Below are 26,118 nucleotides of genomic sequence, written 5' to 3'. Positions count from 1 at the left end.
GCACACCATCCCATTGGGGGAAATAAAGTGAAATTCGAGCGTGCCAGGGGGTGATGCTATGGGCGCATGCAAGGGCTGTCCATGTGTATCACTGATGAGCATGTGGGGAGATTGTGGTCCATCTGCTGTGACGTCCACTCCGTGTGAGCAATGGGGCAGTCATCGCAAAGAAGAGGAAGTTCTGAGCCCATTGGGGCAGGTTCAGCCACAGCGGGCCATATAGGGAGAGCATTATGGATCAGAGGCTATTTGGGAGTGGGCGGGTGCATCTTTCAAAGGAGGGGGGGATCACGAGCCATGCCTCAGCAGGGGGGAAGTTTAGCACATGGGGTTGCGCTGATGAAGGCTGCCACGAGTGATGTCCCAGGTGTGTGGGAAGGCACTGGGTATGTGTCACTGGAGGGGGTGTCATATGGTGGGGAGGGCCACGTGGGGGTTGGCTGCTGCTGCTGTCCTGTTTTTTTTTTTTTTTTATCTCTCTCTCTCTCTCTCCCTCTGGCAATTTGTTAGTGATGCCTGTTTTTCTTTTTCTCCCTCCTGTCTCTCCCTCTCTCTCCCTCTGTGTGTGTGCATGTCTTTCTCTCCCTCCCTCTCTGCCTCTCTCTTGCTCTCTCCCTCTGCACTGGGCTCCCCTCCCCCTCCCTTCACAGACCCTCCTCCTCCTCCTCCTCCTCTTCGTCTCAGCTTGGCGCCTGGTCCTGGCGTGGCTGCCGAACAGTCCCGGTCGATCCTTTCCGAACTAAATGCCTGTGTGACAGAATCTCCACCTTCGCCATCTTAGCCCAGCTGAGTGCCGAAATGGTAAGTGTGCCTCACCGGCTGTGCGGCATCCAAAGGAATGAAGTCTTGGCATTTGTGTGTGTGTGTGTGTGTGTGTGTGTGTGTGTGTGCCGAGAAGGAGGCGGGGAGAGAGAGAGAGAGAAAGAGAGAGAAGCAAAGGAAATGGTCCAGCGGATGACATTTCAGTGTGACAAGCAGTGCCGTGCAAGGCTGGGTGTGCGCACTCGCGTGTGAGTCTCCGTCTGGGTGTGCATGGCAAGGATATTGCATGTGTGTTTGCTTGTGCATATGTGTGTGTGTGCGCGCACATTGCAATAAGCATCACCGTTGTCAGAAAGCGACTGACATGTGTCTTTGAGAATCTGTGACCTAAATAACAACAATAAAATATCTGGTTCAAGATCATTGCAGCATTGAAATGTCACCATCGTCTTTCGCTGCCTGAAAACATCCTTCTTCCTTTCCCCCCCTCCATCAGTGCTGGCTACTGGGTACCCCTAACTGACCCCTTTCCCCACTTATGTCACCTGCAGTTTTCGGCCGGTTGCCTGGACTGTTAGAGAGAGATGGGAGAGGTTTGGTGAGAGAGTGAGTGGATGAGATGTGGAGCGAGGAGATCTGTGACTTTGGATGCTTCTGAATCTCAGGCCTTCCACTACGGATTCATATAGTATTGTTGGTCGATCCTTTTCAGGAATCTTCCTGGCACCTTTTGCTCTTTCACCGGCTCCTCAAACCCTCCGGGACGCCTCTCGGGGACATTCTTTTGTGATTTCGGAGCGTCACGGCAGCTTTGTCTCCAGTTACTTTGATGCCTTCTTAGCAGCGCCTCAAAATGGGGTCAAAAGGGTGTATTGGCGCTTGTCAAAGGATTTGCCTCGCATGCTCTTGCACAAGTAAAGAGGGAGAAGGTAGATGGTGGCTTCTTTGTTATCAAAGCTAGGCTGTCGTGGAGGAGGACCGCCTGGTCAGGGCATGAATTATTGGCGCTTATGAGTTTTGCTAGGACTTTGTAAAAGAGGAAAACAAGGAAAGATGCCTTTATTTGATTTGTTTTCTCTCAGGTCCAAACCCCTTTTTGCAGTCTTTCAGTTGACTTTCACCCTGTTCCGGGTCCCTAGGTGAACTGCTCCCATCGAGGACCAATCCCACGATGCTCTCGGTGGCCATCATCTTGAGCTTCAGGTCTTGCGAGGCCCGTTGGGCCGCTCTCTCCTTCCTCCTCCCTCACTTTGTGAAAAGCGGCTCATCGCGGGAGAGGGAGGGGAGAATCTAAAAGGTAGTGAGGAGAGATGGGGGCGAGGGGAGGAGAGGGGGCACTGGGGAAGGCAGGTTTCCCGAGATGAAGGTTTGGTTTATTATTAGAAACACTAATGTATTTGGTCCACTAGTTGCCATGGAAACATCTGCACTGAAGTGGCTTTAAAGATACAGTGTTGTCTGTGCCTGCCTGAGTCCATGGCAGGCCCAAAGCCTAACCCCTTCCCAAAAGTCCAGGCCTTGCATTGTGGGATTAAAGTGCTCTAGGAATTTAAGTTTTGAGGACAGCAGCATTTCTCGTGGTGTGTCTGTGCAGGAAACAATGGCTACCATGTTGCTTTCCCCCCCACAGTTTTTGCTCTGTAGCCAGGTGATGAAAGTGAAAATGCTCTCCCTCACCTTAACTCAGCCTTTCTCAACCTGTGGGTCCCCAGATGTTGTTGGACTACAACTCCCATCACCCCTAGCTAGCAAGGCCAGAGCTCAGGGATGATGGGAGTTGTAGTCCAACAACATCTGGGGACCCACAGGTTAAGAACCGCTGCCTTAACTGCTCCTCTCTCTTTTCTCTCTCTGCTTGAATGGGTAGATAGCAATTGTAAGAGCAATAAGGCATCAGAGTCTTGCATGCTACTCCCCCCCCCCTCACTGTGAGAATATTGAAAACTTTCGCTTTTTGATTAACCACAAACCCTACTTGGTCTCAACTGTGGCCTGTTAAAACAAGCGAACGTCCAATTAAGGTTTATGAAACTGGCTTGCATCAACAAACCAAAGTTCAAGGTCTGAATGTAACCCTAAACTGTGGCCAGTCAGTAAAAAAAACCCCTCATAAATTGGATGTTGCCAAAGGTTTGGAGGACCTTGAAAAGTTTTGTGCTGTTTGGTGAGATTTCGTCTTATATACAACACATTGAGCCACCTAGAACTTCCACAGTGCAGTGTGAAATTTGGCTTTCCTGATGCTCTTAAGTTCTTAACATTATGTATCTTCTGGCTATACTGGGCTGCTTTTCAGTACTATTATTATTGTTGTATTGATCTGAATAAGAGAAAACAAACCATAGTTGAACTACAGTTCAGGGTTGGGATGTAACACTAAACTGTGGTCAAACACTATTGGAAGTGAAAGCTTCTTATGGCTGTGTTTAAGAAGGAGAAAGTAGGCAGAACACATGAGCTAAGGCTCACTGTAACTTGTTTCCATAGTTTATCCTTATATCTGAATGAAGTCTAGAACTCCTCTTTCAGTACATCTTAGAACTGCATCTATTCCCATTTCAGAAGTTTTAGCTCAGCACAGGACCTCACAAGCTCTCCCAGATCCATACCATCTGTACTCCCTTTGGTCACCCGCTTCACTTACCCACTTTACCCAAAACAACTAAGGACATCTCAAAGGTGGGCATATAGAGAGTCTCTTGACCAAAGAACAGCATCCCATTAGGGATCACACTGAGAAGTCCCTGGCGAAGGGCATCTTTCTCTAATGCAAGTGCAGGATTGATTCACGCATTATGTATTTTGTAGGTATTCTCCTAAAACAGTTATTGGAAGTTCAAACTTGCAAACATAACATGTGAACAGGAAGCATGCGCAAGTTTTGTTGGCAGTCATGTCCATCACATGTGTTCATACATAGATGCTCTTTCTTGGGAAGAGTGGATTGCCACATGTCAGGGGTACTTTAGTTGTGATTCCTGTATTAGGTAAAGGTAAAGGTACCCCTGCCCGTACGGGCCAGTCTTGACAGACGCTGGGATTGTGCGCCCATCTCACTCAAGAGGCCGGGGGCCAACGCTGTCCGGAGACACTTCCGGGTCACGTGGCCAGCGTGACATCGCTGCTCTGGCGAGCCAGCGCAGCACATGGAAACGCCGTTTACCTTCCCACCAGTAAGCGGTCCCTATTTATCTACTTGCACCCGGAGGTGCTTTCGAACTGCTAGGTTGGCAGGCGCTGGTACCAAGCAACGGGAGCGCACCCCGCTGTGGGGATTCGAACCGTGACCTTTCGATCGGCAAGCCCTAGGCGCTGAGGCTTTTACCCACAGCGCCACCCGCGTCCCTGATTCCTGTATTACAGGGGATTAAAATTGGGGGAGTCTACAATAATCTACAATTATGTGATTCTGTGAGTGTGACCCTGTTGTTCTTGCTTCATCTCTTAGCAGCTTTTGATGCCCTCAAGCGGGGCATCCTGACAGGCTGTCTCCATGGCTTGGAACTGGGGGCCACCGTAGTTCTGTGGTTCTGCTCCTATATGCAGGGTCAGTTCAAGGGAGAGCGTTGGATTTGTGTAGCTAGACACCCTGGCTGTTAATAATAATAATAACATAATAATTTATTATTTATACCTCACCCATCTGGGCGGCTTCCAATCGAGTGTTAAAAACAATACAGCATTAAATATTAAAAACTTCCCTAAACAGGGTTGCCTTCAGATGTCTTTTAAAGATAAGATAGCTACTTATTTCCTTCACATCTGAAGGGAGGGTGTTCCACAGGGCGGGCGCCACTACCGAGAAGGCCCTCTGTCTGGTTCCTTGTAACCTCACTTCTCGCAGTGAGGGAACCACCAGAAGGCCCTCGGCACTGAACCTCAGTGTCTGGGGTGAACGATGGGGGGTGGAGACGCTCCTTCAGGTATACAGGACCAAGGCCGTTTAGGGCTTTAAAGTTCAGCACCAACACTTTGAATTGTGCTCGGAAACTTACTGGGAGCCAATGCAGATCTCTCAGGACAGGTGTTTTGTGGTCCCGTTGGCCACTCCCAGTCACCAGTCTAGCTGTTGCATTCTGGATTAATTGCAGTTTCCAGGTCACCTTCAAAGGTAGCCCCACGTAGAGCGCATTGCAGTAGTCCAAGCAGGAGATAACTAGAGCATGCACCACTCTGGCGAGACAATCCGCAGGCAGGTAGGGTCTCATCCTGCATACCAGGTGGAGCTGGTAGACAGCCGCCTTGGACACAGAATGGACCTGCGCCTCCATGGACAGCTGTGAGTCCAAAATGACTCCCAGGCTGCGCACCTTGTCCTTCAGGGGCACAGTTACCCTATTCAGGACCAGGGAGTCCCCCACACCTGCCCGCCTCCTGTCCCCCAAAAACAGTACTTCTGCCTTGTCAGGATTCAACCTCAATCTGTTAGCTGCCATCCATCCTCCAACCACCTCCAGGCACTCACACAGGACCTTCACCGCCTTCACTGGTGTTGAGTTGCGTGATGCCTCAGAGTTCCATTCTGTCTCCAGCACTGCATATGTAGCCATTGGGTGTGACCACTAGGAGATTGAGATTGTGGTGCCATTCATATGTTTTGGGAACCCCTGCTCCATCTCTCTGTTACACCTGAAACAGATGTGGACATCTAAGTGCCAACGTGGTGCCTGGACACAGTAGTGGGATTTTTGAGGGTCAAAAAGTTGAAACTGAATTTCAACTGGTTGGAGGCTCTGTGGGTGCTTTGTTCCTGGGATCGGGTATTCTGCCTGTTGTGCTCTCCCTTAAGTAGCAGGTGTATATAGTCTGGGTGTGTTCCTTGTACCAGCCGTGGAGGCAGCGATGGCCACCAACTTGGATGGCTTTCAAAGAGGATTGGACAAATTCATGGAGGTGGAGAGGGCTCTCAGTGGCTACTAGCCATAATGGCTAGTCTCTGCTTCCATGATCAAAGGCAGCAATGCTTCTCAGTAGCAGTTGCTCGAAGCCACGGGAAAAGAGAGTGCTATGGTGTTTGAATCCTGCTTGCGGGTTTCTCATAGATATCTGATTGATCCCTGTGCTGGTAAGCTCAAAACTTGGCTACTGTAAATGGACTCTCTGCGGGACTGCCCTTACAGTTGGTCTCAAAGTTGCAGCTTGTGCAAAAAGGAAGCATTTAAGTTCCTAAACGGGGCAGCCTCCCTTGAAGTCTAACACCTTCACTGAAAGAGCAGCGCCAGCTGTCCATTAGCTTCCAGACTAAGTTCAAGGTCTTGTTGTTTAAAAGCCCTAAATAGCTTGGGACCTGGTTATATGAAGAAATGCCTTCAACCAGTTCTTAAGGCCCTATTGATCGTGCTGCAGGCTGTGGAAGCCCAGCCCAGGGGCAAGACCCTTCTCTGTTGTGGAATCCAGTTTATGGAACCATCTCTCCCTGGAAATAAGGCAGGCACCCACCTTGTTGAGTTTTCAGTGAGTCCTGAAAATACATTACACACCAACCCTGAATGTTGGGTATTCCTGATACTGCGCCTTTTTATGGATTGGTTTTAATTTGTGCTTATTGCCATCTGTTTTAAATTTGTTTCTTGGATTGCCTTTTACGGCTGTCAACTACCACAGGGTTGATATGGGAGACGGTGTAGAAATATTTTAATAATGCATACGTTCATTGGGGAGGTAGCATTGCTTGTGGATCTCAATTGCTTGTGGCGTTTTGAGGAGACTGGCAGATACAGTAGGTTCCACGTCAAAAGGCGAGTGATTTCTGGCTATTTTGGGCAAGTATATGTGTGCCTTCCTTGATGAGTTTGGCGATCAAACCAATTTTTTAAAATGGGGGAAGGGGTTATTTTTATTTTTATTTTATTTGGGGAGTCACAGAATGGTCAGATCTTTTTGTCGGCCAGTTTCGCAGCAACAGAACAGCAATAAAGACACTTTAATATTCACAAAGTGAGCTCCATTATTAAAAACGATGCAAGTTAATTTGCTGTTAGGAACAAGGGACCTAATTTTATGGAACTAATAACTCTGTGCGAGCGTGAGAGCAAGGCAGTCAGTATTCTAGTCCTCATACATTTGCTCTTTGAGCTTGATAGTAAGCATATTGTATCCAGTTGCATTTTCCTGAGAGCCAGTGTGGTGTAGTGGTTAAGAGCAGTGGACTCGTAATCTGATGAACCAGGTTTGCTTCCCCACTCCTCCACATGCAGCTGCTGGGTGACCTTGGGCCAGTCACACTTCTTTGAAGTCTCTCAGCCCCACTCACCTCACAGAGTGTTTGTTGTGGGGGAGGAAGGGAAAGGAGAATGTTAGCCGCTTTGAGACTCCTTAAAGGGAGTGAAAGGCGGGATATCAAATCCAAACTCTTCTTCTTCTTCCTTTTTAGGGGAAGTGTCCCATTTCCCACAAAACAATGCACTATCTAGAGAAAATTCATTATTTCAGCTGTTTCCTCCTCTGGCTAGCCATCTCCTGCCAACCCATTGCCCCATTGCCCCACCATCTCCAACCACTGTCCTTGAAATGCAACTTGACTCAAGCCATGACTTTACTGTACATTCAGAGTCCTCCTTGTACCTTATCTGGAGTTGTTTGTCAGTGTTAGGCTCCCTCTTAACTGGTTCTTAACAGTTTTGTGGTAAGGCAACACAACAGGCTTCACAAAATACTGGCTTCACCTGTAATGGGTTTTACAGAATTTCTTCCGAGGAGAAAACCTACGCTGGGTCAGTTCATCACAAGTCAGGATCAAAGTTTGCCCCATTCTGTTTCAGTGTGGATTTTTAAAGAAAAATCCCCATATCCTTTACAGTTTCGTGTATATACTTTACATAAACTGCTTACAGAGTTTTGTCAGTCCAGTAGTATATGATGTTGTTGTTTAGTCGTGTCCGCCTCTTCGTGACCCCATGGACCAGAGCACGCCAGGCACTTCTGTCTTCCACTGCCTCCCGTAGTTTGGTCAATCTCATGTTCGTAGCTTCGAGAACACTGTCCAACCATCTCGTCCTCTGTCGTCCCCTTCTCCTTGTGCCCTCCATTTTTCCCAACATCATGGTCTTTTCCAGGGAGTCTTCTCTTCTCATGAGGTGGCCAAAGTATTGGAGCCTCAGCTTCAGGATCTGTCCTTCCAGTGAGCACTCAGGGCTGATTTCCTTCAGAATGGAGAGCTTGGATCTTCTTGCAGTCCATGGGACTCTCAAGAGTCTCCTGCAGCACCAGAATTCAAAAGCATCCCTTCTTTGGCGATCAGCCTTCTTTATGGTCCAGCTCTCACTTCCATACATCACTACTGGGAAAACCATAGCTTTAACTATACGGGCCTCTGTTGGCAAGGTGATGTCTCTGCTTTTTAAGATGCTGTCTAGGTTTGTCATTGCTTTTCTCCCAAGATGCAGGCGTCTTTTCATTTCATGACTGCTGTCACCATCTGCAGTGATCATGGAGCCCAAGAAAGTAAAATCTCTCCCTGCCTCCATTTCTTCCCCTTCTATTTGCATAGAATTGTAGAATTGGAAGGGACCATGAGGAACAGCTAGTCCTGCAATGCAGGAATCTTTTGCCCAACTTGGGACTTAGACCCATAACCCTGAGATTAAAAGCCTTGTGCTCTACCAGCTGAGCTATTCCTCCTCATTATTGTTATTCAGAGTATTTGTACCCTGCTCTTCAGCCAAAAAAGTTCTCTGAGTAGCTTACATACAATCAATAAAAACAAGACAGTCCCTGCTTGTGGGCTTACGATCTGAAAAACCACAACACACAAGGGAAAAGGGATAGGGGTAAATAAATAAAATAAAATAAAAACTCAGGCACCAATTCTTAAACAGTTGTTCTTATGATGACCAGCTTGCACCATTCAGGGGTAGGGGTTGCCAGAACAAGATGGCCTTTCAGCAGAGCTGATGGGGTGAGCTCTGCTTTGCATCTCTCCCAATGGTGGAATGGGTCTTGGTCATCTTAGATATTTTACATATTTTACATTAGTTTTCCAATATAATAGCCACATTATAGCAATAACAGGGACACAGGTGGCGCTGTGGGTTAAACCACAGAGCCTAGGGCTTGCCGATCAGAAGGTCGGTGGTTCGAATCCCTACGACAGGGTGAGCTCCTGTTGCTCGGTCCCTGCTCCTGCCAACCTAGCAATTCGAAAGCACGTCAAAGTGCAAGTAGATAAATAGGTACCGCTCCGGCGGGAAGGTAAATGGCGTTTCCATGCACTGCTCTGGTTCACCAGAAGCGGCTTAGTCATGCTGGCCACATGACCCGGAAGCTGTACGCCGGCTCCCTTGGCCAGTAAAGCGAGATGAGCGCTGCAACCCCAGAGTCGGTCACGACTGGACCTAATGGTCAGGGGTCCCTTTACCTTTACCTATAGCAATAACAATTATTTTATATACATTTTACATATTTTATGTTCCGTTTCCTCTTAGAGCGTTGCCACGCAAACTATATAAAATGTATGTAAATATGTACATTTCCCTGTAAGAGTGGTTCCACCTCATCAAGACCCATTCGCTCCGAGCAGTGACTTGCTATATTGATTTCAACACTCATGGCACTGTCGGGAGTCCTCTGTACTAGCTAGCTGCTCTTAGGATGCTGAAACTGCTCTCCTCGTTTTTTGGGTTATCTATAGTTTATAAAGCCATGGTTTTCCCAGTAGTGATGTATGGAAGTGAGAGCTGGACCATCAAGAAGGCTGATCGCCAAAGAATTGATGCTTTTGAATTCTGGTGCTGCAGGAGACTCTTGAGAGTCCCATGGACTGCAAGAAGATCAAACCTATCCATTCTTAAGGAAATCAGCCCTGAATGCTCACTGGAAGGACAGATCCTGAAGCTGAGGCTCCAGTACTTTGGCCACCTCATGAGAAGAGAAGACTCCCTGGAAAAGACCCAGATGTTGGGAAAGATGGAGGGCACAAGGAGAAGGGGACGACAGAGGATGAGATGGTGGGACAGTGTTTTCGAAGCTACAAACATGAGCCTGACCGAACTGTGGGAGGCAGTAGAAGACAGGAGTGCCTGGCGTGCTCTGGTCCATGGGGTCACGAAGAGTCGGACACAACTAAACGACTAAACAACTAAACAACAACAACATAGTTTATAAGGGTTTTTACAGTATTGCAATAAAACAGCACAGTTCCTTCATCCCACCTAGCTCCCTTGTCTCCATCTGCTTTCATACCCTTTTTAGTTACAGCACTTTCGTTTTATTTATTTAATAATCGCCTACCACACACATCCCAAGGTGATGAGTGCAAAATGCAATAAGAGACAGCTAAAAAAAAAGACATTTTAAAACAATACAGAAAATAGCAGCAGATGAAAAAAAACCAGAATGCCAAGTAGACACCCACGATAGAGACCTAGTCATCCAGAGAAGAAGGCTTGTTGGAACAAAAAATGTCTCCAGCTGTTCCCAGGGAGTGGGCACATGTATTATCTTGAATGCTGTTCCACAGAAAAGGGCAGCCAGACTAAAAGTCCTGCTCCATGTTGCCGTGGAAAGGGCTTCGAAGACCTTTGCAACTTGTAGGAGAAGATGACCCATAGATGGAGGTGATGTACTGAGTATATAAGGAATAAGATGGTCTCTCGTGTCCTTTTCTGATGTTCAGTTGTCCGTTGTGTTATGCAGAGCTTAGGTTCACCTGCTCAGATAAAGATTAGGGAAAATGCTGTGTCGGGGTCCCATTTTAACAACTGTTAAGTTAGAGAAGTTTCCATTTCTGCATTGTGCCAACTGCTTCTCCTAGTTGTGGGTACGGCTCGGTTCCAGAGTTCTGGAAATGTGCTCCAAAAACCCTTGGAAGCTGGACTTATTGTGTAGCTTGTGGAGCAGAATTATGGAGGAGGAGATCTTGTATCCAATTTCCCATGCTTGGTGCGATCAAGGCTTTCCAGTGCTAGAGAAGTACTCATTTTGAAATGAGACCGGTGGCTTTCAGACCACCTTGTATGAAAATCCCTAAGAGACAGGGAATCTGGCAATGCACAGAACCTGGGGTGAGCTTATACCCTGGTTCCCATATTGGAGGGGGCATGTTGAATCAGGTGTGACCATCATGGAGCAGAGAACTGAGTCCTGTCTTTCCTAGTTCAGCCAAAACTCTGCTAGCCACCTCCTATTGGTTTAACATTACTTGAAAGACTTTGTTGGAAATTTGTTTGGCAATCTCAACAACAACAGCAACAGTATTACCTTGGCAGTTGTAATGATGTCAAGCAGATCCATTATACAGTGGTACCTCGGGATGCAAACGGGATCCGTTCCGGAGCCCCGTTCGCATCCCAAAGTGAACGTAACCCGTGTCTGCGCATCTGCACATGCACTGGTCACGTTTTGGCAGTTCTGTGCATGTGTGTGATGTCATTTTGACGGTCTGCGCATGCGCACGCGGTGAAACCCGGAAGTAACGCGCTACGTTACTTCCGGGTCATTGCGGAGCGCAACCCGAATTTGCCTAACCCGAAGCGTATTCATCCCGAGGTATGACTGTACTGGACCAATGTGGGGATTTGTTTATTTCTTGGAGAAGTTGTATGATTGCTATGAAAGCCCTCGTTGCTCCAGTTTATTTAACACATTGTAAGAGCTGCATTATGGGATGCGGGTGGCGCTGTGGGTAAAACCTCAGCGCCTAGGGCTTGCCGATCGCATGGTCGGCGGTTCGAATCCCCGCGGCGGGGTGAGCTCCCGTCTTTCGGTCCCAGCTCCTGCCCACCTAGCAGTTCGAAAGCACTCTTAAGTGCAAGTAGATAAATAGGTACCGCTTTATAGCGGGAAGGTAAACAGTGTTTCCATGTGCTGCGCTGGTGTTGGCTCGCAAGAGCAGCTTCGTCACGCTGGCCACGTGACCTGGAAGTGTCTCCGGACAGCGCTGGCCCCCGGCCTCTTAAGTGAGATGGGCGCACAACCCTAGAGTCGGACACGACTGGCCCGTACGGGCAGGGGTACCTTTACCTTTTTAAGAGCTGCATAGTAATAAATAGCTTTTAGAGTAATAAGAGTATTTTGCACAATGTCATTTATTACAAACTGTGGGTTTTTAAAATATCAATCATTTTGGGTTGGAGCTTGGATTCTTGTTATTATTATTTTTATAAAAATAGAATGCTAGTTCAGTATAAGTGTGGATAAGATTCAGAACAGGCCCTGAAAAAGCTCAATATTTTGTTTTAAAATTACATTATTCAGAAAAAAAGGACAATGCAATTGTTGTAGATACCACTGTGCAAAACCCTCTAGCAGAATCCAGGGATTTTCCAGATTCATTGCTCAGAATATTTGGCAACCGCAGAAACTCTGCAGCAGCCTTCACTAAGCTGGTAGCCTCCAGGTATCTTGGGCTACAACTCACATCACTCCCAGCCCTAGCACTTGATTGGCAAAGGCTGCTCTACAGAATGTCTCGGATAATTTCCTGCCCAAAATTGGATGGACACCCAGATGCAAGGCACCATCCTTGTCTTTCATCGAGACACAAATCAGCGAGATAGACATTTCCATTCTTCACCCCTTGACTGGCTAGCACAACAGTTTCCAGATCTAGCTCCTGATGGAAACTAAATCAAATAGGATGTGGGTTTGGGATAACCGCAGACAACAGAACTACAAAAACCTAACCTTCCAGAGCCTCTAAATATTACTGCAACCCAGCATTCATTTTCTAAGTGCAGTTGTGCTGCATAAGCACAACTCGAAGGGACATCTCCAAGGTTTACTGCCAGTGTCCTCAGCTGATATTTCATCTGCCATCAAAACGATCTTCTTCTTCTGTATTGTCGCTGCGGTCTTCATGAGTCAAAGTTTACTATTTGTTATAAAGCATGGGAAACAGATGAAAGTTGTGCTGCGATTGCAATAGATCACCTGGCTGGTGATTCAAGCTGGCCGAAGAAGCACTTCAGAAGGGAAGAGGGTGGGAATCATGGATTTGACCTGTTACCACTTATCATGATGGGTGAGCTTATGACATACCATATTTTTCGCTCCATAAGACGCACCTAGTATTTAGAGGGGGAATGCAAGAAAAAACATATTCTTTAAAGGGAGTGCTGAGCAGAGCCTGTATGTGGAGCGTGTGTGCGGTGCTGCCCTTCTCCCTCCTCGGGGAAAAGCCCCCAAGAGCCACACACACACTCCGCACGGCTCTTAAAAGGGAGCGTGGCTCTTGGGGGCTTTCCCAGGAGGTGGGGGAAGGAACTGAGGGGCTAAGCCAGAAGCTAGAACAGCAAGAGGGAGCGCTATGCAGCAATCCCTCTTGCTGTTCTGGCTTCTGGGATAGCCGCACGAAGCCTCTTCAGGACAGCGGGATGAAGGCTCCCCATGCCCTGAAGAGGCTTTGCACGGGAAGCCAGAAGCTAGAACAGCAAGAGGGAACGCTGCGCAGCAATCCCTCTCACTGTTCTGGCTTCTGGGATAGCTGCACAGCCTGCATTCACTCCATAAGACGCACACACCCTTACTTTTTAGGAGGGGAAAAGTGTGTCTTATAGAGCGAAAAATACGGTAAGTCAGGGACAGGGAGTCTGTGGTCCTCCAGATGTTGTTGAACTACATCTCCCATCATCCCTGGCCATTGGCCATGCTGGTTGGGGTTGGTGGGAGTTGGAGCCCCACAGCATCTAGGCTCCCTATTCTTTGTGTACGTAGTTAGGTTTTGAAGATCATTCTTAGACAATTCTTGGGGAAAGAGTCGGGCTGCCTCTGAGCTTATCCTCATGAGAGATGGAGGGAGAAAGGCCTGTAAGGATTGGGTGAAATGGCCTCTCCAGAAGAGGAAACATCCTGAATTGCTTCAGAGCATGCTCACAACTGTCCATTGCTGCTAGAGAGACTGGAAAATGTATTGTTAAATCTACTTAACAGATTGAGCTGGGGGAGATTGGGAATGCCATTTCCTAGACTCTACAGCAGTAATAGATACTTTGAGCATTAGTGTCTGTCTGCATTTTAATGAGAAACTACCTAATTGGCCCCACACCTGATGTCATACAGCGCGATTACACCTTATGTTCATTTAGCTTGTGCAGTTGCAGCCTTGCAAGGTTGAAGGCTGGCTGGCTGAAGCCGCACAAATTAAATGCACACAAAGTTTCCCTGGTGTGAAAAGAGCTTTTAAGATCTCTGCCTAGCTTGCTAGGCATAGCCCATCTCTGAGATGGTAGGGAAGCTCACGCTATGATAAATTTGTTAGACTTTTCAGTGCCACAAGACTATTTTCAAATGATGAAAATCCAGAAAGAAAGGTTGCTGGTTGGGCTTTCTTTGGAAAAGTTGTTGAGCTTTATTTATTTATTTGGGGGGGCAAATTCATAATTCACCAAAAAATAGAAGTTTTGGAGCTATTTTCAAGGGAAATCGCCAAAAATGACACTGTCAACATGGATTGCCATACACCCAGCTGTCCCATAAAGGTAAAGCTAAAGGGACCCCTGACCATTAGGTCCAGTCGTGGACGACTCTGGGGTTGCGGCGCTCATCTCGCTTTATTGGCCGAGGGAGCTGGCGTACAGCTTCCGGGTCATGTGGCCAGCATGACTAAGCTGCTTCTGGTGAACCAGAGCAGCGCACGGAAACGCCGTTTACCTTCCCGCCGGTGCGGTACCTATTTAGCTACTTGCACTTTGATGTGCTTTCGAACTGCTAGGTTGGCAGGAGCAGGGACCAAGCAATGGGAGCTCACCCCGTCATGAGAATTTGAACCACTGATCTTCTGATTGGCAAGTCCTAGGCTCTGTGGTTTAACCCACAGTGCCACCCGCGTCCCTTAGCTTTGTAAGCTTTCTAGTGCAAATTTCTCCTAATAAACACATTCTCATACCTTTTTTTGCAAATACATACATTTTCCTTAAAATAATGCATTTTTTATGTTTTTATTTGTGTGTGTGTTTTGGCATCATTATGCATTTTTAATACACACTTTTCCCTAGCATACATATTTTTGGAAGACACTGTTTAGCTGAAGAACTGTGTTGCAAAATCCGTGAAAGTGCTGATTTTGAAGGATAGTGGCATTTTGTGTTGGTCCAGGAACTGCAGGTTAGGTAGCTTTCCATTAAAATGCCTAATAATAATAATAATAATAATAATAATAATAATAATAGCAGCTGCACAATCAGGACTGGTCTGCATCATACACTTAAAGGACACCCAACACACATTCAAAGCACATGACCACCTGAAGAATCCTGGGAATTGTAGTTTGTTAAGGGTCCTAGGAAATTGTAGTTCTGTCTGCGGAAACGATGGTTCTCAAGACTCTTTGTCTAAGTCACATGCTTTAAATGTGCACTGAATGTGCTTTGCACACAAAGCCCGGATCTGCTCTCAGTGCTCTTAAATTGCCAGCTCCCTCGTCCCTTTTCTTCCAGGACCGATCAGGTGACCACACATACTGCCTTCTCCACCTGCTTTTGGTTTACTCTACGCTTCCCTCTGCATTGATTAATGCAACCCAGTAGTAATTAGCTGACTAGGCTGTCAGCTTGTCAGACCACATTGATTTCATTCAGGCCTTGTTAACTTTTCCTCCCTCTGGCAATTTCACCCCAGCAGCCACCTTTGCTCGTGACAATTTGGCAGCAAGTCTGCAATCCGAAAGAGGTGGGAAGCGGAGCTTGGTTCCCTCTGAAAGTGGCTTCTGGTGGAAGAATGGGAAGAGAAGCAGTAGGAAGCCTTAGTAGATGTGGGACCCTAGCAGAAGGACAGGTGGGGTGGTGGACCGCTTATCCTGGGCGCATCCTTAGCATGGGCACCGTGGGAATGTTCAGGGAGGCAGGAGAGGATATATTGTTTATTGATATCCTTCCTAACTTGCGCTAGCAAGTTCCCTTACTTAGCAGAGTTTACATTCCCCTTTTACATGCACAGCAGATAGCTGGTTGCAGGCTTGTGTAAGCCTTTCACCAGGGCATAGCTGTCAACTTTTCCCTTTTCTTGCGAGGAATCCTATTCGGAATAAGGGAATTTCCCTTAAAAAGGGGGAAAAGTTGACAGCTATGGACCAGGGGTCAGCAAACTTTTTCAGCAGGGGGCCAGTCCACCATCCCTCAGACCTTGTGGGGGGCCGGACTATATTTTGAAGGGGGAAAATGAACAAATTCCTATGCCCCACAAATAACCCAGAGATGCATTTTAAATAAAAGCACACATTCTACTCATGTAAAAACAAGCAGATTTAGAAGGCGACTGGGCCAGATCCAGCCCCCGGGCCTTAGTTTGCCTACCCATGCCTTTCACTATTAAGTTCCTGGTAAATTCCCTTATATCCCTCTAAAAAGAATAAACATGTCACAATCTTGTGTATAAAAGAAGTTTACTTACATCAGGCAGAGCACAGTGTGGATCCCTTAAGGCAGACTTAAGGGATCCACACAAAGTATATATGTGGATCTATATCCCATGGGGGGATAATCCCAGTGTCCTCTGTTGGCTGAAAGTTTACATTCCCCTTTTACATGCACAAGAGATAGCTGGTTGCAGGCTTGTGTAAGCCTTTCACCAGGGGTCAGCAAATTTTTCAGCAGGGGGCCAGTCCACCGTCTGGCTGAAAGCCAACAGAGCATTTCTAGCTAAAAAAACTGCTCCAACGACGGAGGAAGTCAGAGAGAAAGTGTGTGCAGCATGCCTTGTCTTTTTGTTACCTGGACAGGTAAGGTCACACCCACCTCTAGTCACATGCAAAGGAAGGATGTTCCAACCAGGAGGAAACAGGAAGTTTTTGACTGACTGGACCAAACATTCCCCTGCATGTCTTCTCTAGGAAAACAAGGAATGTTGTGCTTGACTTCTCTCAGTGGATTACACCCCACAAACACAGGGATGAAACAGACGCAGGGATGAAATGATGTGGGAGTAGCAATTGCAAACATTAGCGAACAGCTGTGGAGGTGGGAGGATTAAAAGATGCTTTGGGTTCATGCCAAAGGGATTTTAGGAGGGGCACAGTATTCGTGGCAAGACTTTATTATAAATTTTTCCACACCGTCCTTCAATTCAGAATTCCCAAACTACTCTTCTCCAAACCCCCTCATACACCCATTTGGCCACCGAGAACACAGAATTTGGCCACTTGTGGAAGATGTCAGTGGGAAATGTAAAGGTAAAGGTACCCCTGACCATTAAGTCCAGTTGCGGACGACTCTGGGGTTGTGGCGCTCATCTCGCTCTATAGGCCGAGGGAGCCGGCATTTGTCTGCAGACAGCTTCCGGGTTATGTGGCTAAGCTGCTTCTGGTGAACCAGAGCAGCGCACGGAAACACCGTTTACCTTCCCACCACAGCGGTACCTATTTATCTACTTGCACTTTGACGTGCTTTCGAGCTGCTAGGTTGGCAGTAGCTGGGACTGAGCAATGGGAGCTCACCCCGTTGCAGGGATTCAAACCGCCGACCTTATGATCGGCAAGCCCTAGGCTCTGTGGTTTAGACCACAGCACCACCCGCATCCCTATCAGTGGGAAATGTAGCCACTTCTAACTTCCCGATTTCAGAGTCCAGCCCCTGCTAAATTCTCTTCTTTTGCAGTTCAAACCTCCTTCCAGGGACGCTCCTCTTCCTGAAGCTGCCCACTCCGCTTGGCATTTTCCAACCTGGCTTGGTTGTGGCACAAAATCATAATCATAAAGGGCAAGCGTACGGTCTGTTGTTTGAATAACATTCCGCGCTTTATTGACAGCTGGCGCCCAACAAGGATGACATTTCTCTCAGGATCAACACAAGCTGGGATCTCTTTCTCTTCCTGGCATGATCTTTCTCCCTCACTCCTTCTCTCCCCTCCCCTCTCTCACACACACCAGATGATGCCTCAGCCAACTCAGCCAACACTCAGTCAGTCCTATTTGGTCAGGTTCTCCAGGAATGGCTATGCAGTGCCCTGGATAAATTATCAGGCTAAGCAACAAAAAACAGAGCAATCATGAATGGGGATGGGTGAATCACTCTATTTCCAGTTTATCACCTGTGTGTTCTTCCATAAGTCCATTTTCATTTGTTTCTGCCTTGTTGTTGTTTAGTCGTTTAGTCGTGTCCGACTCTTCATGACCCCATGGACCAGAGCACGCCAGGCACCTCTGTCCTCCACTACCTCCCGCAGTTTGGTCAAACTCATGCTGGTAACCTCGAAAACACTATCCAACCATCTCGTAATCTGTCGCCCCCTTCTCCTTGTGCCCTCCATCTTTCCCAGCATCAGTGTCTTCTCCAGGGAGTCTTCTCTTCTCATGAGGTGGCCAAAGTACTGGAGCCTCAGCTTCACGATCTGTCCTTCCAGTTTCTGCCTTAACCTGAGATTAAAAACAAACCACGCATCTCAGTGTGTATTTTTAAGTGTATTTTCTCTCAAAATTCACATTGGTTGGTTTGTTGCAATTATATCCCACGTTTTCTTCCAAGGAGCTGGAGGTGGTGCGCATGGTTCTCCGCCCTCATTTAATCCTCACAACAACCTTGTGAGGTAGGTTAGGTTGGGAGGGAGTGACTGGCCCAAGGCCACCCAGTGAGCTTCATGGCCTAGTGGGGATCCGAATCCTGGTCTCCCATGTCCGGTTCCAACCCTCTAGTCACTACACCACCCTGGCTATTTAGAAAAAAATATTTTGAAATATTTCAAAATACTTTCCTATTCTCTGAATATGGGTTTATGTGAAGTTAACATGCCTTCCCACCGGAGCAGTATCTATTTATCTACTTTATCTATTTATCTACTATTTATCTATTTATCTACTTGCACTTTGAAGTTATTTTCTTGCAATATAGTAATAATAATAATAATAATAATAATAATAATAATTTATTTGTACCCCACCCATCTGACTGGGTTTCCCCAGCCACTCTGGGCGGCTTCCAACAAAGATTAAAAATTCATTAAAATCTCACACATTAAAGCTTCCCTGAACAAGGCTGCCTTCAGATGTCTTCTAAATGTCAGGTAGTTGTTTATCTCTTTGACACCTGGTGGGAGGGCGTTCCACAGGGCGGGTGCCACTATTGAGAAGGCCCTCTGCCTGATTCCCTGTAACCTCACTTCTTGCAGTGAGGGAAATGCCAGAAGACGCTCAGCGCCGGACCTCAGTGTCCGGGCAGAACAATGGGGGTGGAGACGCTCCTTCAGGTATACTGGGCCGAGGCCGTTTAGGTTTTCTGAGAACTCTGTTGAAAGATTTGGGATTTGGGAAGTGTGAAAGGTGGTGGAGATCTAAACCCCAATCTGCACATCAGCCAAATAAAGTGCCAAGAACAGATCCCTCAATTTTGGCAAGAGCAAGGAGAGTCAGGAAATGATATTAAAAGGCAGGGGAGCATTCCCTACGGTCCGTTATTATTGAATCAAATTATAGACAGCCTAACATAAAGATAGCTCTAATCGGCTTGCAAAACCTTAAAAACACAAAGCTGAAGGGCAAATAAAATTAAACGAATACTCTCTACACAGTGTGTGGTTACACTGTGGAACTCACTTCCTCAGGAGGCAAAAATGGCTCCCAACCTAGATGTTTTTAGAAGGTGGTTAGGCAAATTCATGGAGGATAAAAATAAAAATAAATGGAGGATAAAGGAATCATGGGCTACTAGTGATGATGGCTAGGCTTTGCCTGCACTGCCACCCCAAACACCCCAAACACACACCATTGCTGATGAATACACTAGAGGCCTTATTCTTAACATGGTTTCTTCACATCGCTGCAAAAGATTGGAAAATCTTTGAATCTCCCTACTTATTAGCGATGTGCGGCGTTATGTCTGAGAGCACAACGCCCAAGCCGTTTACCAAGCACAAATTGCTTTGCTATCCCCACGGAGTTTGCTTCGTGGAGAGTAAGGACATAGTAATTGTTAATGAATAGCGCGGCATTAAGATAGCTCTCTGGGTCCGTTTTATTTACTATAATTATGCGGAATGGCCTGTTAAGACCGACAAAAATGTGCAGGAAAGGGGCTTTTAAACTTCTCCAAGCAGGCTTCCAATGAGCGGGTGCTTTTACATGCTCTGCAATCTGGAGTTATCAGATTGAGCACAGGATAGGAAAAAAGAAAAGATGAAACAAGATGTTGGTTAGAGCAAAAGGCTGTAAGAGCTTTCCAAGTGTATTTTTTTAAAAAAAGAAAGAAGAAAACCAGCTTATTATTGCTTTATTGATATTTATAGATCTGGTGGTATCAGTGTACAGTGGTACCTCTGGTTACATATGCTTCAGGTTACAGACTCCGCTAACCCAGAAATAGTACCTCGGGTTAAGAACTTTGCTTCAGGATGAGAACAGAAATCGTGCTGCGGCAGAACAGCGGCAGCAGGAGGCCCCATTAGCTAAAGTGGTGCTTCAGGTTAAGAACAGTTTCAGGTTAAGAACAGACCTCCGGAACAAATTAAGTACTTAACCCGAGGTACCACTGTACAGAGGAACTTAGAAACAAAATTTCAGCATGGAGGGGAATGGCATAAGGTTGTTCTTCACACAGAATGGGGGCATTGGAAGGGACCCTGAGGGTCATCTAATCCAACCCCCCCTGCAGTGCAGGAATTTCAGCTAAACACAGGAATGGCGTATCTCTCTACAAGCACAAGGGATGTTCACACGTTGCATTAAACAAGTGTATTTTCAGGAGGACGTCTAAGGAAAATCAGAAGATGTGGGATTGTGGAGAATGGAATGGGAAGATCAGAGATGGGGGGAAACCCAAACTGCCATGATTCCACGGTCCTAACTCAGAAGTGGTGTTTGGCTTTTGCTGAAAGACAGAGAGAACCTCTGAAAATCCATCACAGCCTCTGTCTAAGCCAGTGGGCACTGAAGTTACAGCAGCATGGAGCCTGCAAGCTTCTCTATTCTCCCATTATAGCCCAGCACGTGTCCTAAGGGCCAGCCCTTGATGTTTCGCTCACGTCCCCAAAACAAGAGCCTCGCCAACTTCTGCTCGCTCAGGAGAAGGGAGCAAGCTGAGCCCTTTTGCAGCAGAAAGCACCATCTGCATCCAGGTCCCGGTATGCCGTTGGCTCGGGTGCCTGGCTCAGAGAAACATGACAGTGAGAGCCAAGTGTCAGTTCTCGTTACATTAAACACTGAGTGATGATAGGGGAATTGTTGAGCAAAGAATGACACCTGTCTGGTGTTCCTTTTCCCAGAGATCCTCCCCTGTCGGAGCCAGAATCACAGATGCTTCCCCTCAACTCTGCTGCCAAAGAACCCCCAAACCATTTAGGATTCCCAGCGATGATGCAGGAGACCCAGCTGATGTCCTGCCTGGGAATAAATGCACCCCCCCCCCCCCCGAGACATAGAAATCCTGTTTAGGTGGGAGATCTTAGGAGTGTGGGTCCTTCTGACAGAAGGGCAGGGATTGGTGAGCTAAAGCTTCCAAAAATATGGCCCCCTGCAAATAGAGACAGATTATGCTGTTTGTGCTGTTGTTTCAATGTGGTTGGACAGTGTTCTTGAAGCTACCAGCATGAGTTTGACCAAACTGCGGGAGGCAGTGGAAGACAGGAGTGCCTGGCATGCTCTGGTCCATAGGGTCACGAAGAGTTGGACACGACTAAACAACTAAACAGCAGCAGCAACAACAACAACAACAACAACAACAACAACAACAGATTCTATGAATAGCTACCAGGCCATAATGAAGGCTGATCGCCGAAGAATTGATGCTTTTGAATTATGGTGCTGGAGGAGACTCTTGAGAGTCCCATGGACTGCAAGAAGATCAAACCTATCCATTCTGAAGGAAATCAGCCCTGAGTGCTCACTGGAAGGGCAGATCCTGAAGCTGAGGCTCTAAGACTTTGGCCACCTCCTGAGAAGAGAAGACTCCCTGGAAAAGACCCTGAGGTTGGGAAAGATGGAGGGCACAAGGAGAAGGGGACGACGGAGGACGAGATGGTTGGGCAGTGTTCTCGAAGCTACTAACATGAGTTTGACCAAACTGTGGGAAGCAGCGGAAGACAGGAGTGCCTGGCGTGCTCTGGTCCAGGGGGTCACGAAGAGTCGGACACGACTAAACGACTAAACAACAACAAAATGACTCTCAGCATCCTTAACAAACAGCACTTCCCAAGATCCTTTGGGGGAAGCCTAAAGTTTCCAAGTAAAGCAGCCTGGGTAACAGCATACCCTCCAAGATTTCTCTGATGAAAAGCAGAATGTCCTGTTCCATTATTATTATTATTATTATTATTATTATTATTATTATTATACCCCATCCATCTGACTGGGTTGCCCCTGCCACTCTAGGTGGCTTCCAACATACAGTGGAACCTTGGGTTAAGAACGTAATTCGTTCTGGAGGTCTATTCTTAACCTGAAACTGTTCTTAACCTGAAGCACCACTTTAGCTAATGGGGCCTCCCGCTGCCGCACGATTTCTGTTCTCATCCTGAAGCAAAGTTCTTAACCCGAGGTACTATTTCTGGGCTAGCAAAGTCTGTAACCTAAAGTGTCTGTAACCTGAAGCATCTGTAACCTGAGGTACCACTGTATATAAAAACATAATGAAACATTAAAGGTTTACAAAACTTCCCTATACAGTGGTACCTCTGGATACGAACAGGATCCGTTCCAGAGCCCCGTTTGCATTCAGAAGCGATTGCAACCTGCGTCTGCGCGTCTGCGCGTGCGCGGGTCACGATTTGCCACTTCTGCGCATGTGCGTGACGGCATTTTGACCATCTGCACATGCACGGAGCGCAACCCGAAAACACTCAACCTGAAGCAATTTCAACCCGAGGTATGACTGTATCTTCAGATGTCTTCTAAAGGTTGTATAGATACTTTTCTCTTTGGCTCAAGGGTCGCATAACTCCATAGCCTCCAATATTTCTCCAGTGAAAATAGGGGCATCCTGAGGAAAAATGGGACATTCTAGGATCAAATCAGAAACTGTTAATTTGGGACTGTCCCTGGAAAATAGAGACACCTGGAGGGTCTGTAACTGCTTTGAGACCTTTATCGGCTACTTTTGCTCTTGTGGCTGAAGTCTGCATCTTTTAAAAGTCACAACTTCCCCCAAAGAAACATGGGAACTGTGATTCATTAAGGGTGTTGAGTATTTTTAGGAGACCCTGAGCAATCTACAGCTCCCATGATATTTCTTGAGGAGAGATGCAACTATTTAAATTATACAAATGTGTTTCAGATGTAGGGCATAGATGCAGCCTATATTAAGTTGTAACTTTTCCCGTCACTGGTAAGGAAATATGAGTCTTTTCCTTTTTCAAGGCCAATAGATAGAAGGAGTAAGATTAAAACTTAGACCTATATTTCAGCACCCCACTTTCGCTTGTTTACCATCTCCAGATGGAGTCACTAATTGGGACAGGCAAATTAGTCTATTTCTGGTCCATGCCTCTTTCACTTGTTTTCACCCATAAGTCAGTTCTGTCTCTTCACTGGATTAATTAAATCTGTGATTTATTTATTTTAATGCAGAGCAAACATTGGCATTGTGATGTGAATTTAAACACCCATTTTTTCTATTAAAAAAGCATTTCCTCTCAACACACATTTCTAATTAGAGGAATGGACTAATCGGTTCATGTCAGTCCCTCTCTCTGTCTTCCCTAATTTTAAATCTTAAATATATCTCACGATATTTCTGCATATGCTTCCTTGAGGAAGGGAGGGGAGAGACAGCACTGTGGTGTGAATTTCTCTTTATACACTTTCATATGCAATTTTGCCCAACACACACCTTTTAAAAAGCATTTCCCCCTAAAAAGATGCAGGGTTTTTTTGGTAATGTAATTTTCACTAATAATACAGCCAGTGTAACATAGTGACTAGAGTGTTGGATTAGGACCTGGGAGGCCAGAGTTTTCATTCATTCATTCATTTAATTTCTATACAGTGGTAAAAAGGTAAAGGTAAAGGTACCCCTGCTAGACTCTAGGGTTGTGCGCTCATCTCACTCTATAGGCCGGGAGCCAGCACTGTCCGCAGACACTTCCGGGTCACGTGGCCAGCGTGACAAGCAGCATCTGGTGAGCCAGCGCAGCACACGGAACGCCGTTTACCTTCCCGCTGGTAAGCGGTCCCTATTTATCTACTTGCACCCGGAGGTGCTTTCGAACTGCTAGGTTGGCAGGCGCTGGGACCGAACGACAAGAGCGCACCCCGCCGCGGGGATTCGAACCGCCGACCTTTCGATCGGCAAGTCCTAGGCGCTGAGGCTTTAACCCACAGCGCCACCCATGTCCCCTATACAGTGGTACCTCGGGTTAAGTACTTAATTCGTTCCGGAGGTCCGTTCTTAACCTGAAGCACCATTTTAGCTAATGGGTCCTCCTGCTGCCACTGCGCTGCCGAGGTACCACTGTACTGCCCTTCATCTGAAGAACACAGGGCGGTTTACAACATAAAAACACAAAAGTACATACCATAATAACAAACAAAATAACAACCTCACTTAGCCTTGAAGCTGTATATGAAAGTTTTTATTATTTGATGTTTTATTGTGTTTGTGTGTTGTTGTTGTTTTACATTTTGCTGGAAGCCACTCAGAGTGGCTGGGGCAACCCAGTTAGATGTGTGGCATATAAATAATAAAATTATCCCCTGCCTGCTTGCCAGCCTAGCCTAACTCGGAGGGGTGTTGTGGGAAATAAATGGGGAGGGGGTGAACCGCGAAGCCCTGGATAAAAAGGTGGGAGATGTAAAGGTAAAGGGACCCCTGACCATTAGGTCCAGTCGTGACTGACTCTGGGGTTGCGGCGCTCATCTAGCTTTATTGGCCGAGGGAGCCGGCTTACAGCTTCAGGGTCACGTGGCCAGCATGACTAAGCTGCTTCTGGCGAACCAGAGCAGCGCACGGAAACACCATTTACCTTCCCGCCAGAGTGGTACCTATTTATCTACTTGCACTTTGACGTGCTTTCGAACTGCTAGGTTGGCAGGAGCAGGGACTGAGCAACAGGAGCTCACCCCGTCGCAGGGATTCGAACCGCCGACCTTCTGATCGGCAAGTCCTAGGCTCTGTGGTTTAACCCACAGTGCCACCCGTGTCCCTAAGGTGGGAGATAAATGCAAATAAATAAATAAATACATCTTTACGCAACTCCCCTCCTTTTTTTGCAAGATGTATTACAACATTTGGAGAGCGAGAACTTCGAAGGGTAGCCATGATTCAGTCCACATTCTGTTTGAGGAAGCGCCAATTAATTCTGAAAGGGTAGCAGTGGTATGGCTGGCAAACATGGCTGGAGTCACTAAATGCCTAGAGGTACTTCAGATAAGCCCCTCTTCTTGCAGCAAAAGGGAAGAGACTTTTGCTTATCATTCTAGTGGAGCAAACTAAGAGCTTTGCTTAATGAGATGGGCTCTGAAATACGTCGCCTGGGGAGCCCAGGAGGATTTTTATCTTTCTGCGTGTTGTCAAGGACGATGGTGACTATTTTAATTAATCAGTACAATCCCATTAATGTACCGAAAGCTTTACAGGGAACAAAGGAAGGTCTGGTTGCTTTTAAAGGTATTTCCAGATGAGTATTTAAGTTTCTGTTTATTGCCGTTTTTGTATCTGATTTTGATGACTTCCTTCTTTCTGCATTTCTTGCTGCAGAGCAGTTTGAGACACCTTAGTTGTGACTAATCATTTTTATGCTTATTTAATCAGCGTCATTTAAAGACAAGGAAAGAGAGTGGGAATACAGTGGTACCTCGGGTTAAGTACTTAACCTGAAACTGTTCCTAACCTGAAGCACCACTTTAGCTAATGGGACCTCCTGCTGCTGCTGCGCCGCCGGAGCACAATTTCTGTTCTCATCCTGAAGCAAAGTTCTTAACCTGAAGCACTATTTCTGGGTCAGCGGAGTCTGTAACCTGAAGCGTATGTAACCCGAGGTACCACTGTATTTGTTCAGTTCAGCTACAGATACATTTCAGTTGCTGCCAACCTACCAGTTTGAAAGCAAGTCAAAGTGCAAGTAGATAAATAGGTACCACTCTGGCGGGAAGGTAAACGGCTTTTCTGTGCGCTGCTCTGGTTCTCCAGAAGCGGCTTAGTCCTGCTGGCCACATGACCCGGAAGCTGTACGCCGGCTCCCTCGGTCTATAGAGCGAGATGATCGCCGCAACCCCAGAGTCGTCCGCGACTGGACCTAACGTTCAGGGGTCCCTTTACCTTTACATTTCAGTTAGGGTTGCCAACTGTCCCTAGAAAAATGGGATTGCCCTGTTTTTCGACAGATGGTTCCGCTGTCCGATTCGGATTTTAAACAGGACGTATTTTTCCCGTAATTTGAGCTTGGTCATCCCAAAATGGTGGTTGAGTTGCTGTTGGTGCACCTAATGAGGAGCCCAGCCCACTGCTCCTTCCTTCCCCCTCGCTGCTGCTGCCAGTCTAGTATGGTGTAGATCCACCATCACAT

The 26,118-nt window shown here is 46.8% G+C and overlaps 1 protein-coding gene across 2 annotated transcripts in view; it reads left to right on the top strand.

The window, feature by feature from the left end:
• ADGRB1 (adhesion G protein-coupled receptor B1) overlaps positions 1-26,118 on the top strand; it is a 381,963-nt gene that overhangs the window by 270,652 nt on the left and 85,193 nt on the right. For both annotated transcript variants that reach the window (XM_077932693.1, XM_077932692.1), the window contains exon 18: positions 651-801. In XM_077932693.1, the coding sequence (XP_077788819.1) occupies positions 651-801 (151 nt within the window). The remainder of the gene's footprint in view (positions 1-650; positions 802-26,118) is intronic.

This window comes from Podarcis muralis, chromosome 8 (assembly GCF_964188315.1).
Source record: "Podarcis muralis chromosome 8, rPodMur119.hap1.1, whole genome shotgun sequence".
NCBI classification, from domain to species: Eukaryota; Metazoa; Chordata; class Lepidosauria; order Squamata; family Lacertidae; genus Podarcis; species Podarcis muralis.
The sequence above is the reverse complement of the archived record's forward strand: the minus strand, read 5'-3'. Positions and strand labels throughout refer to the sequence as shown.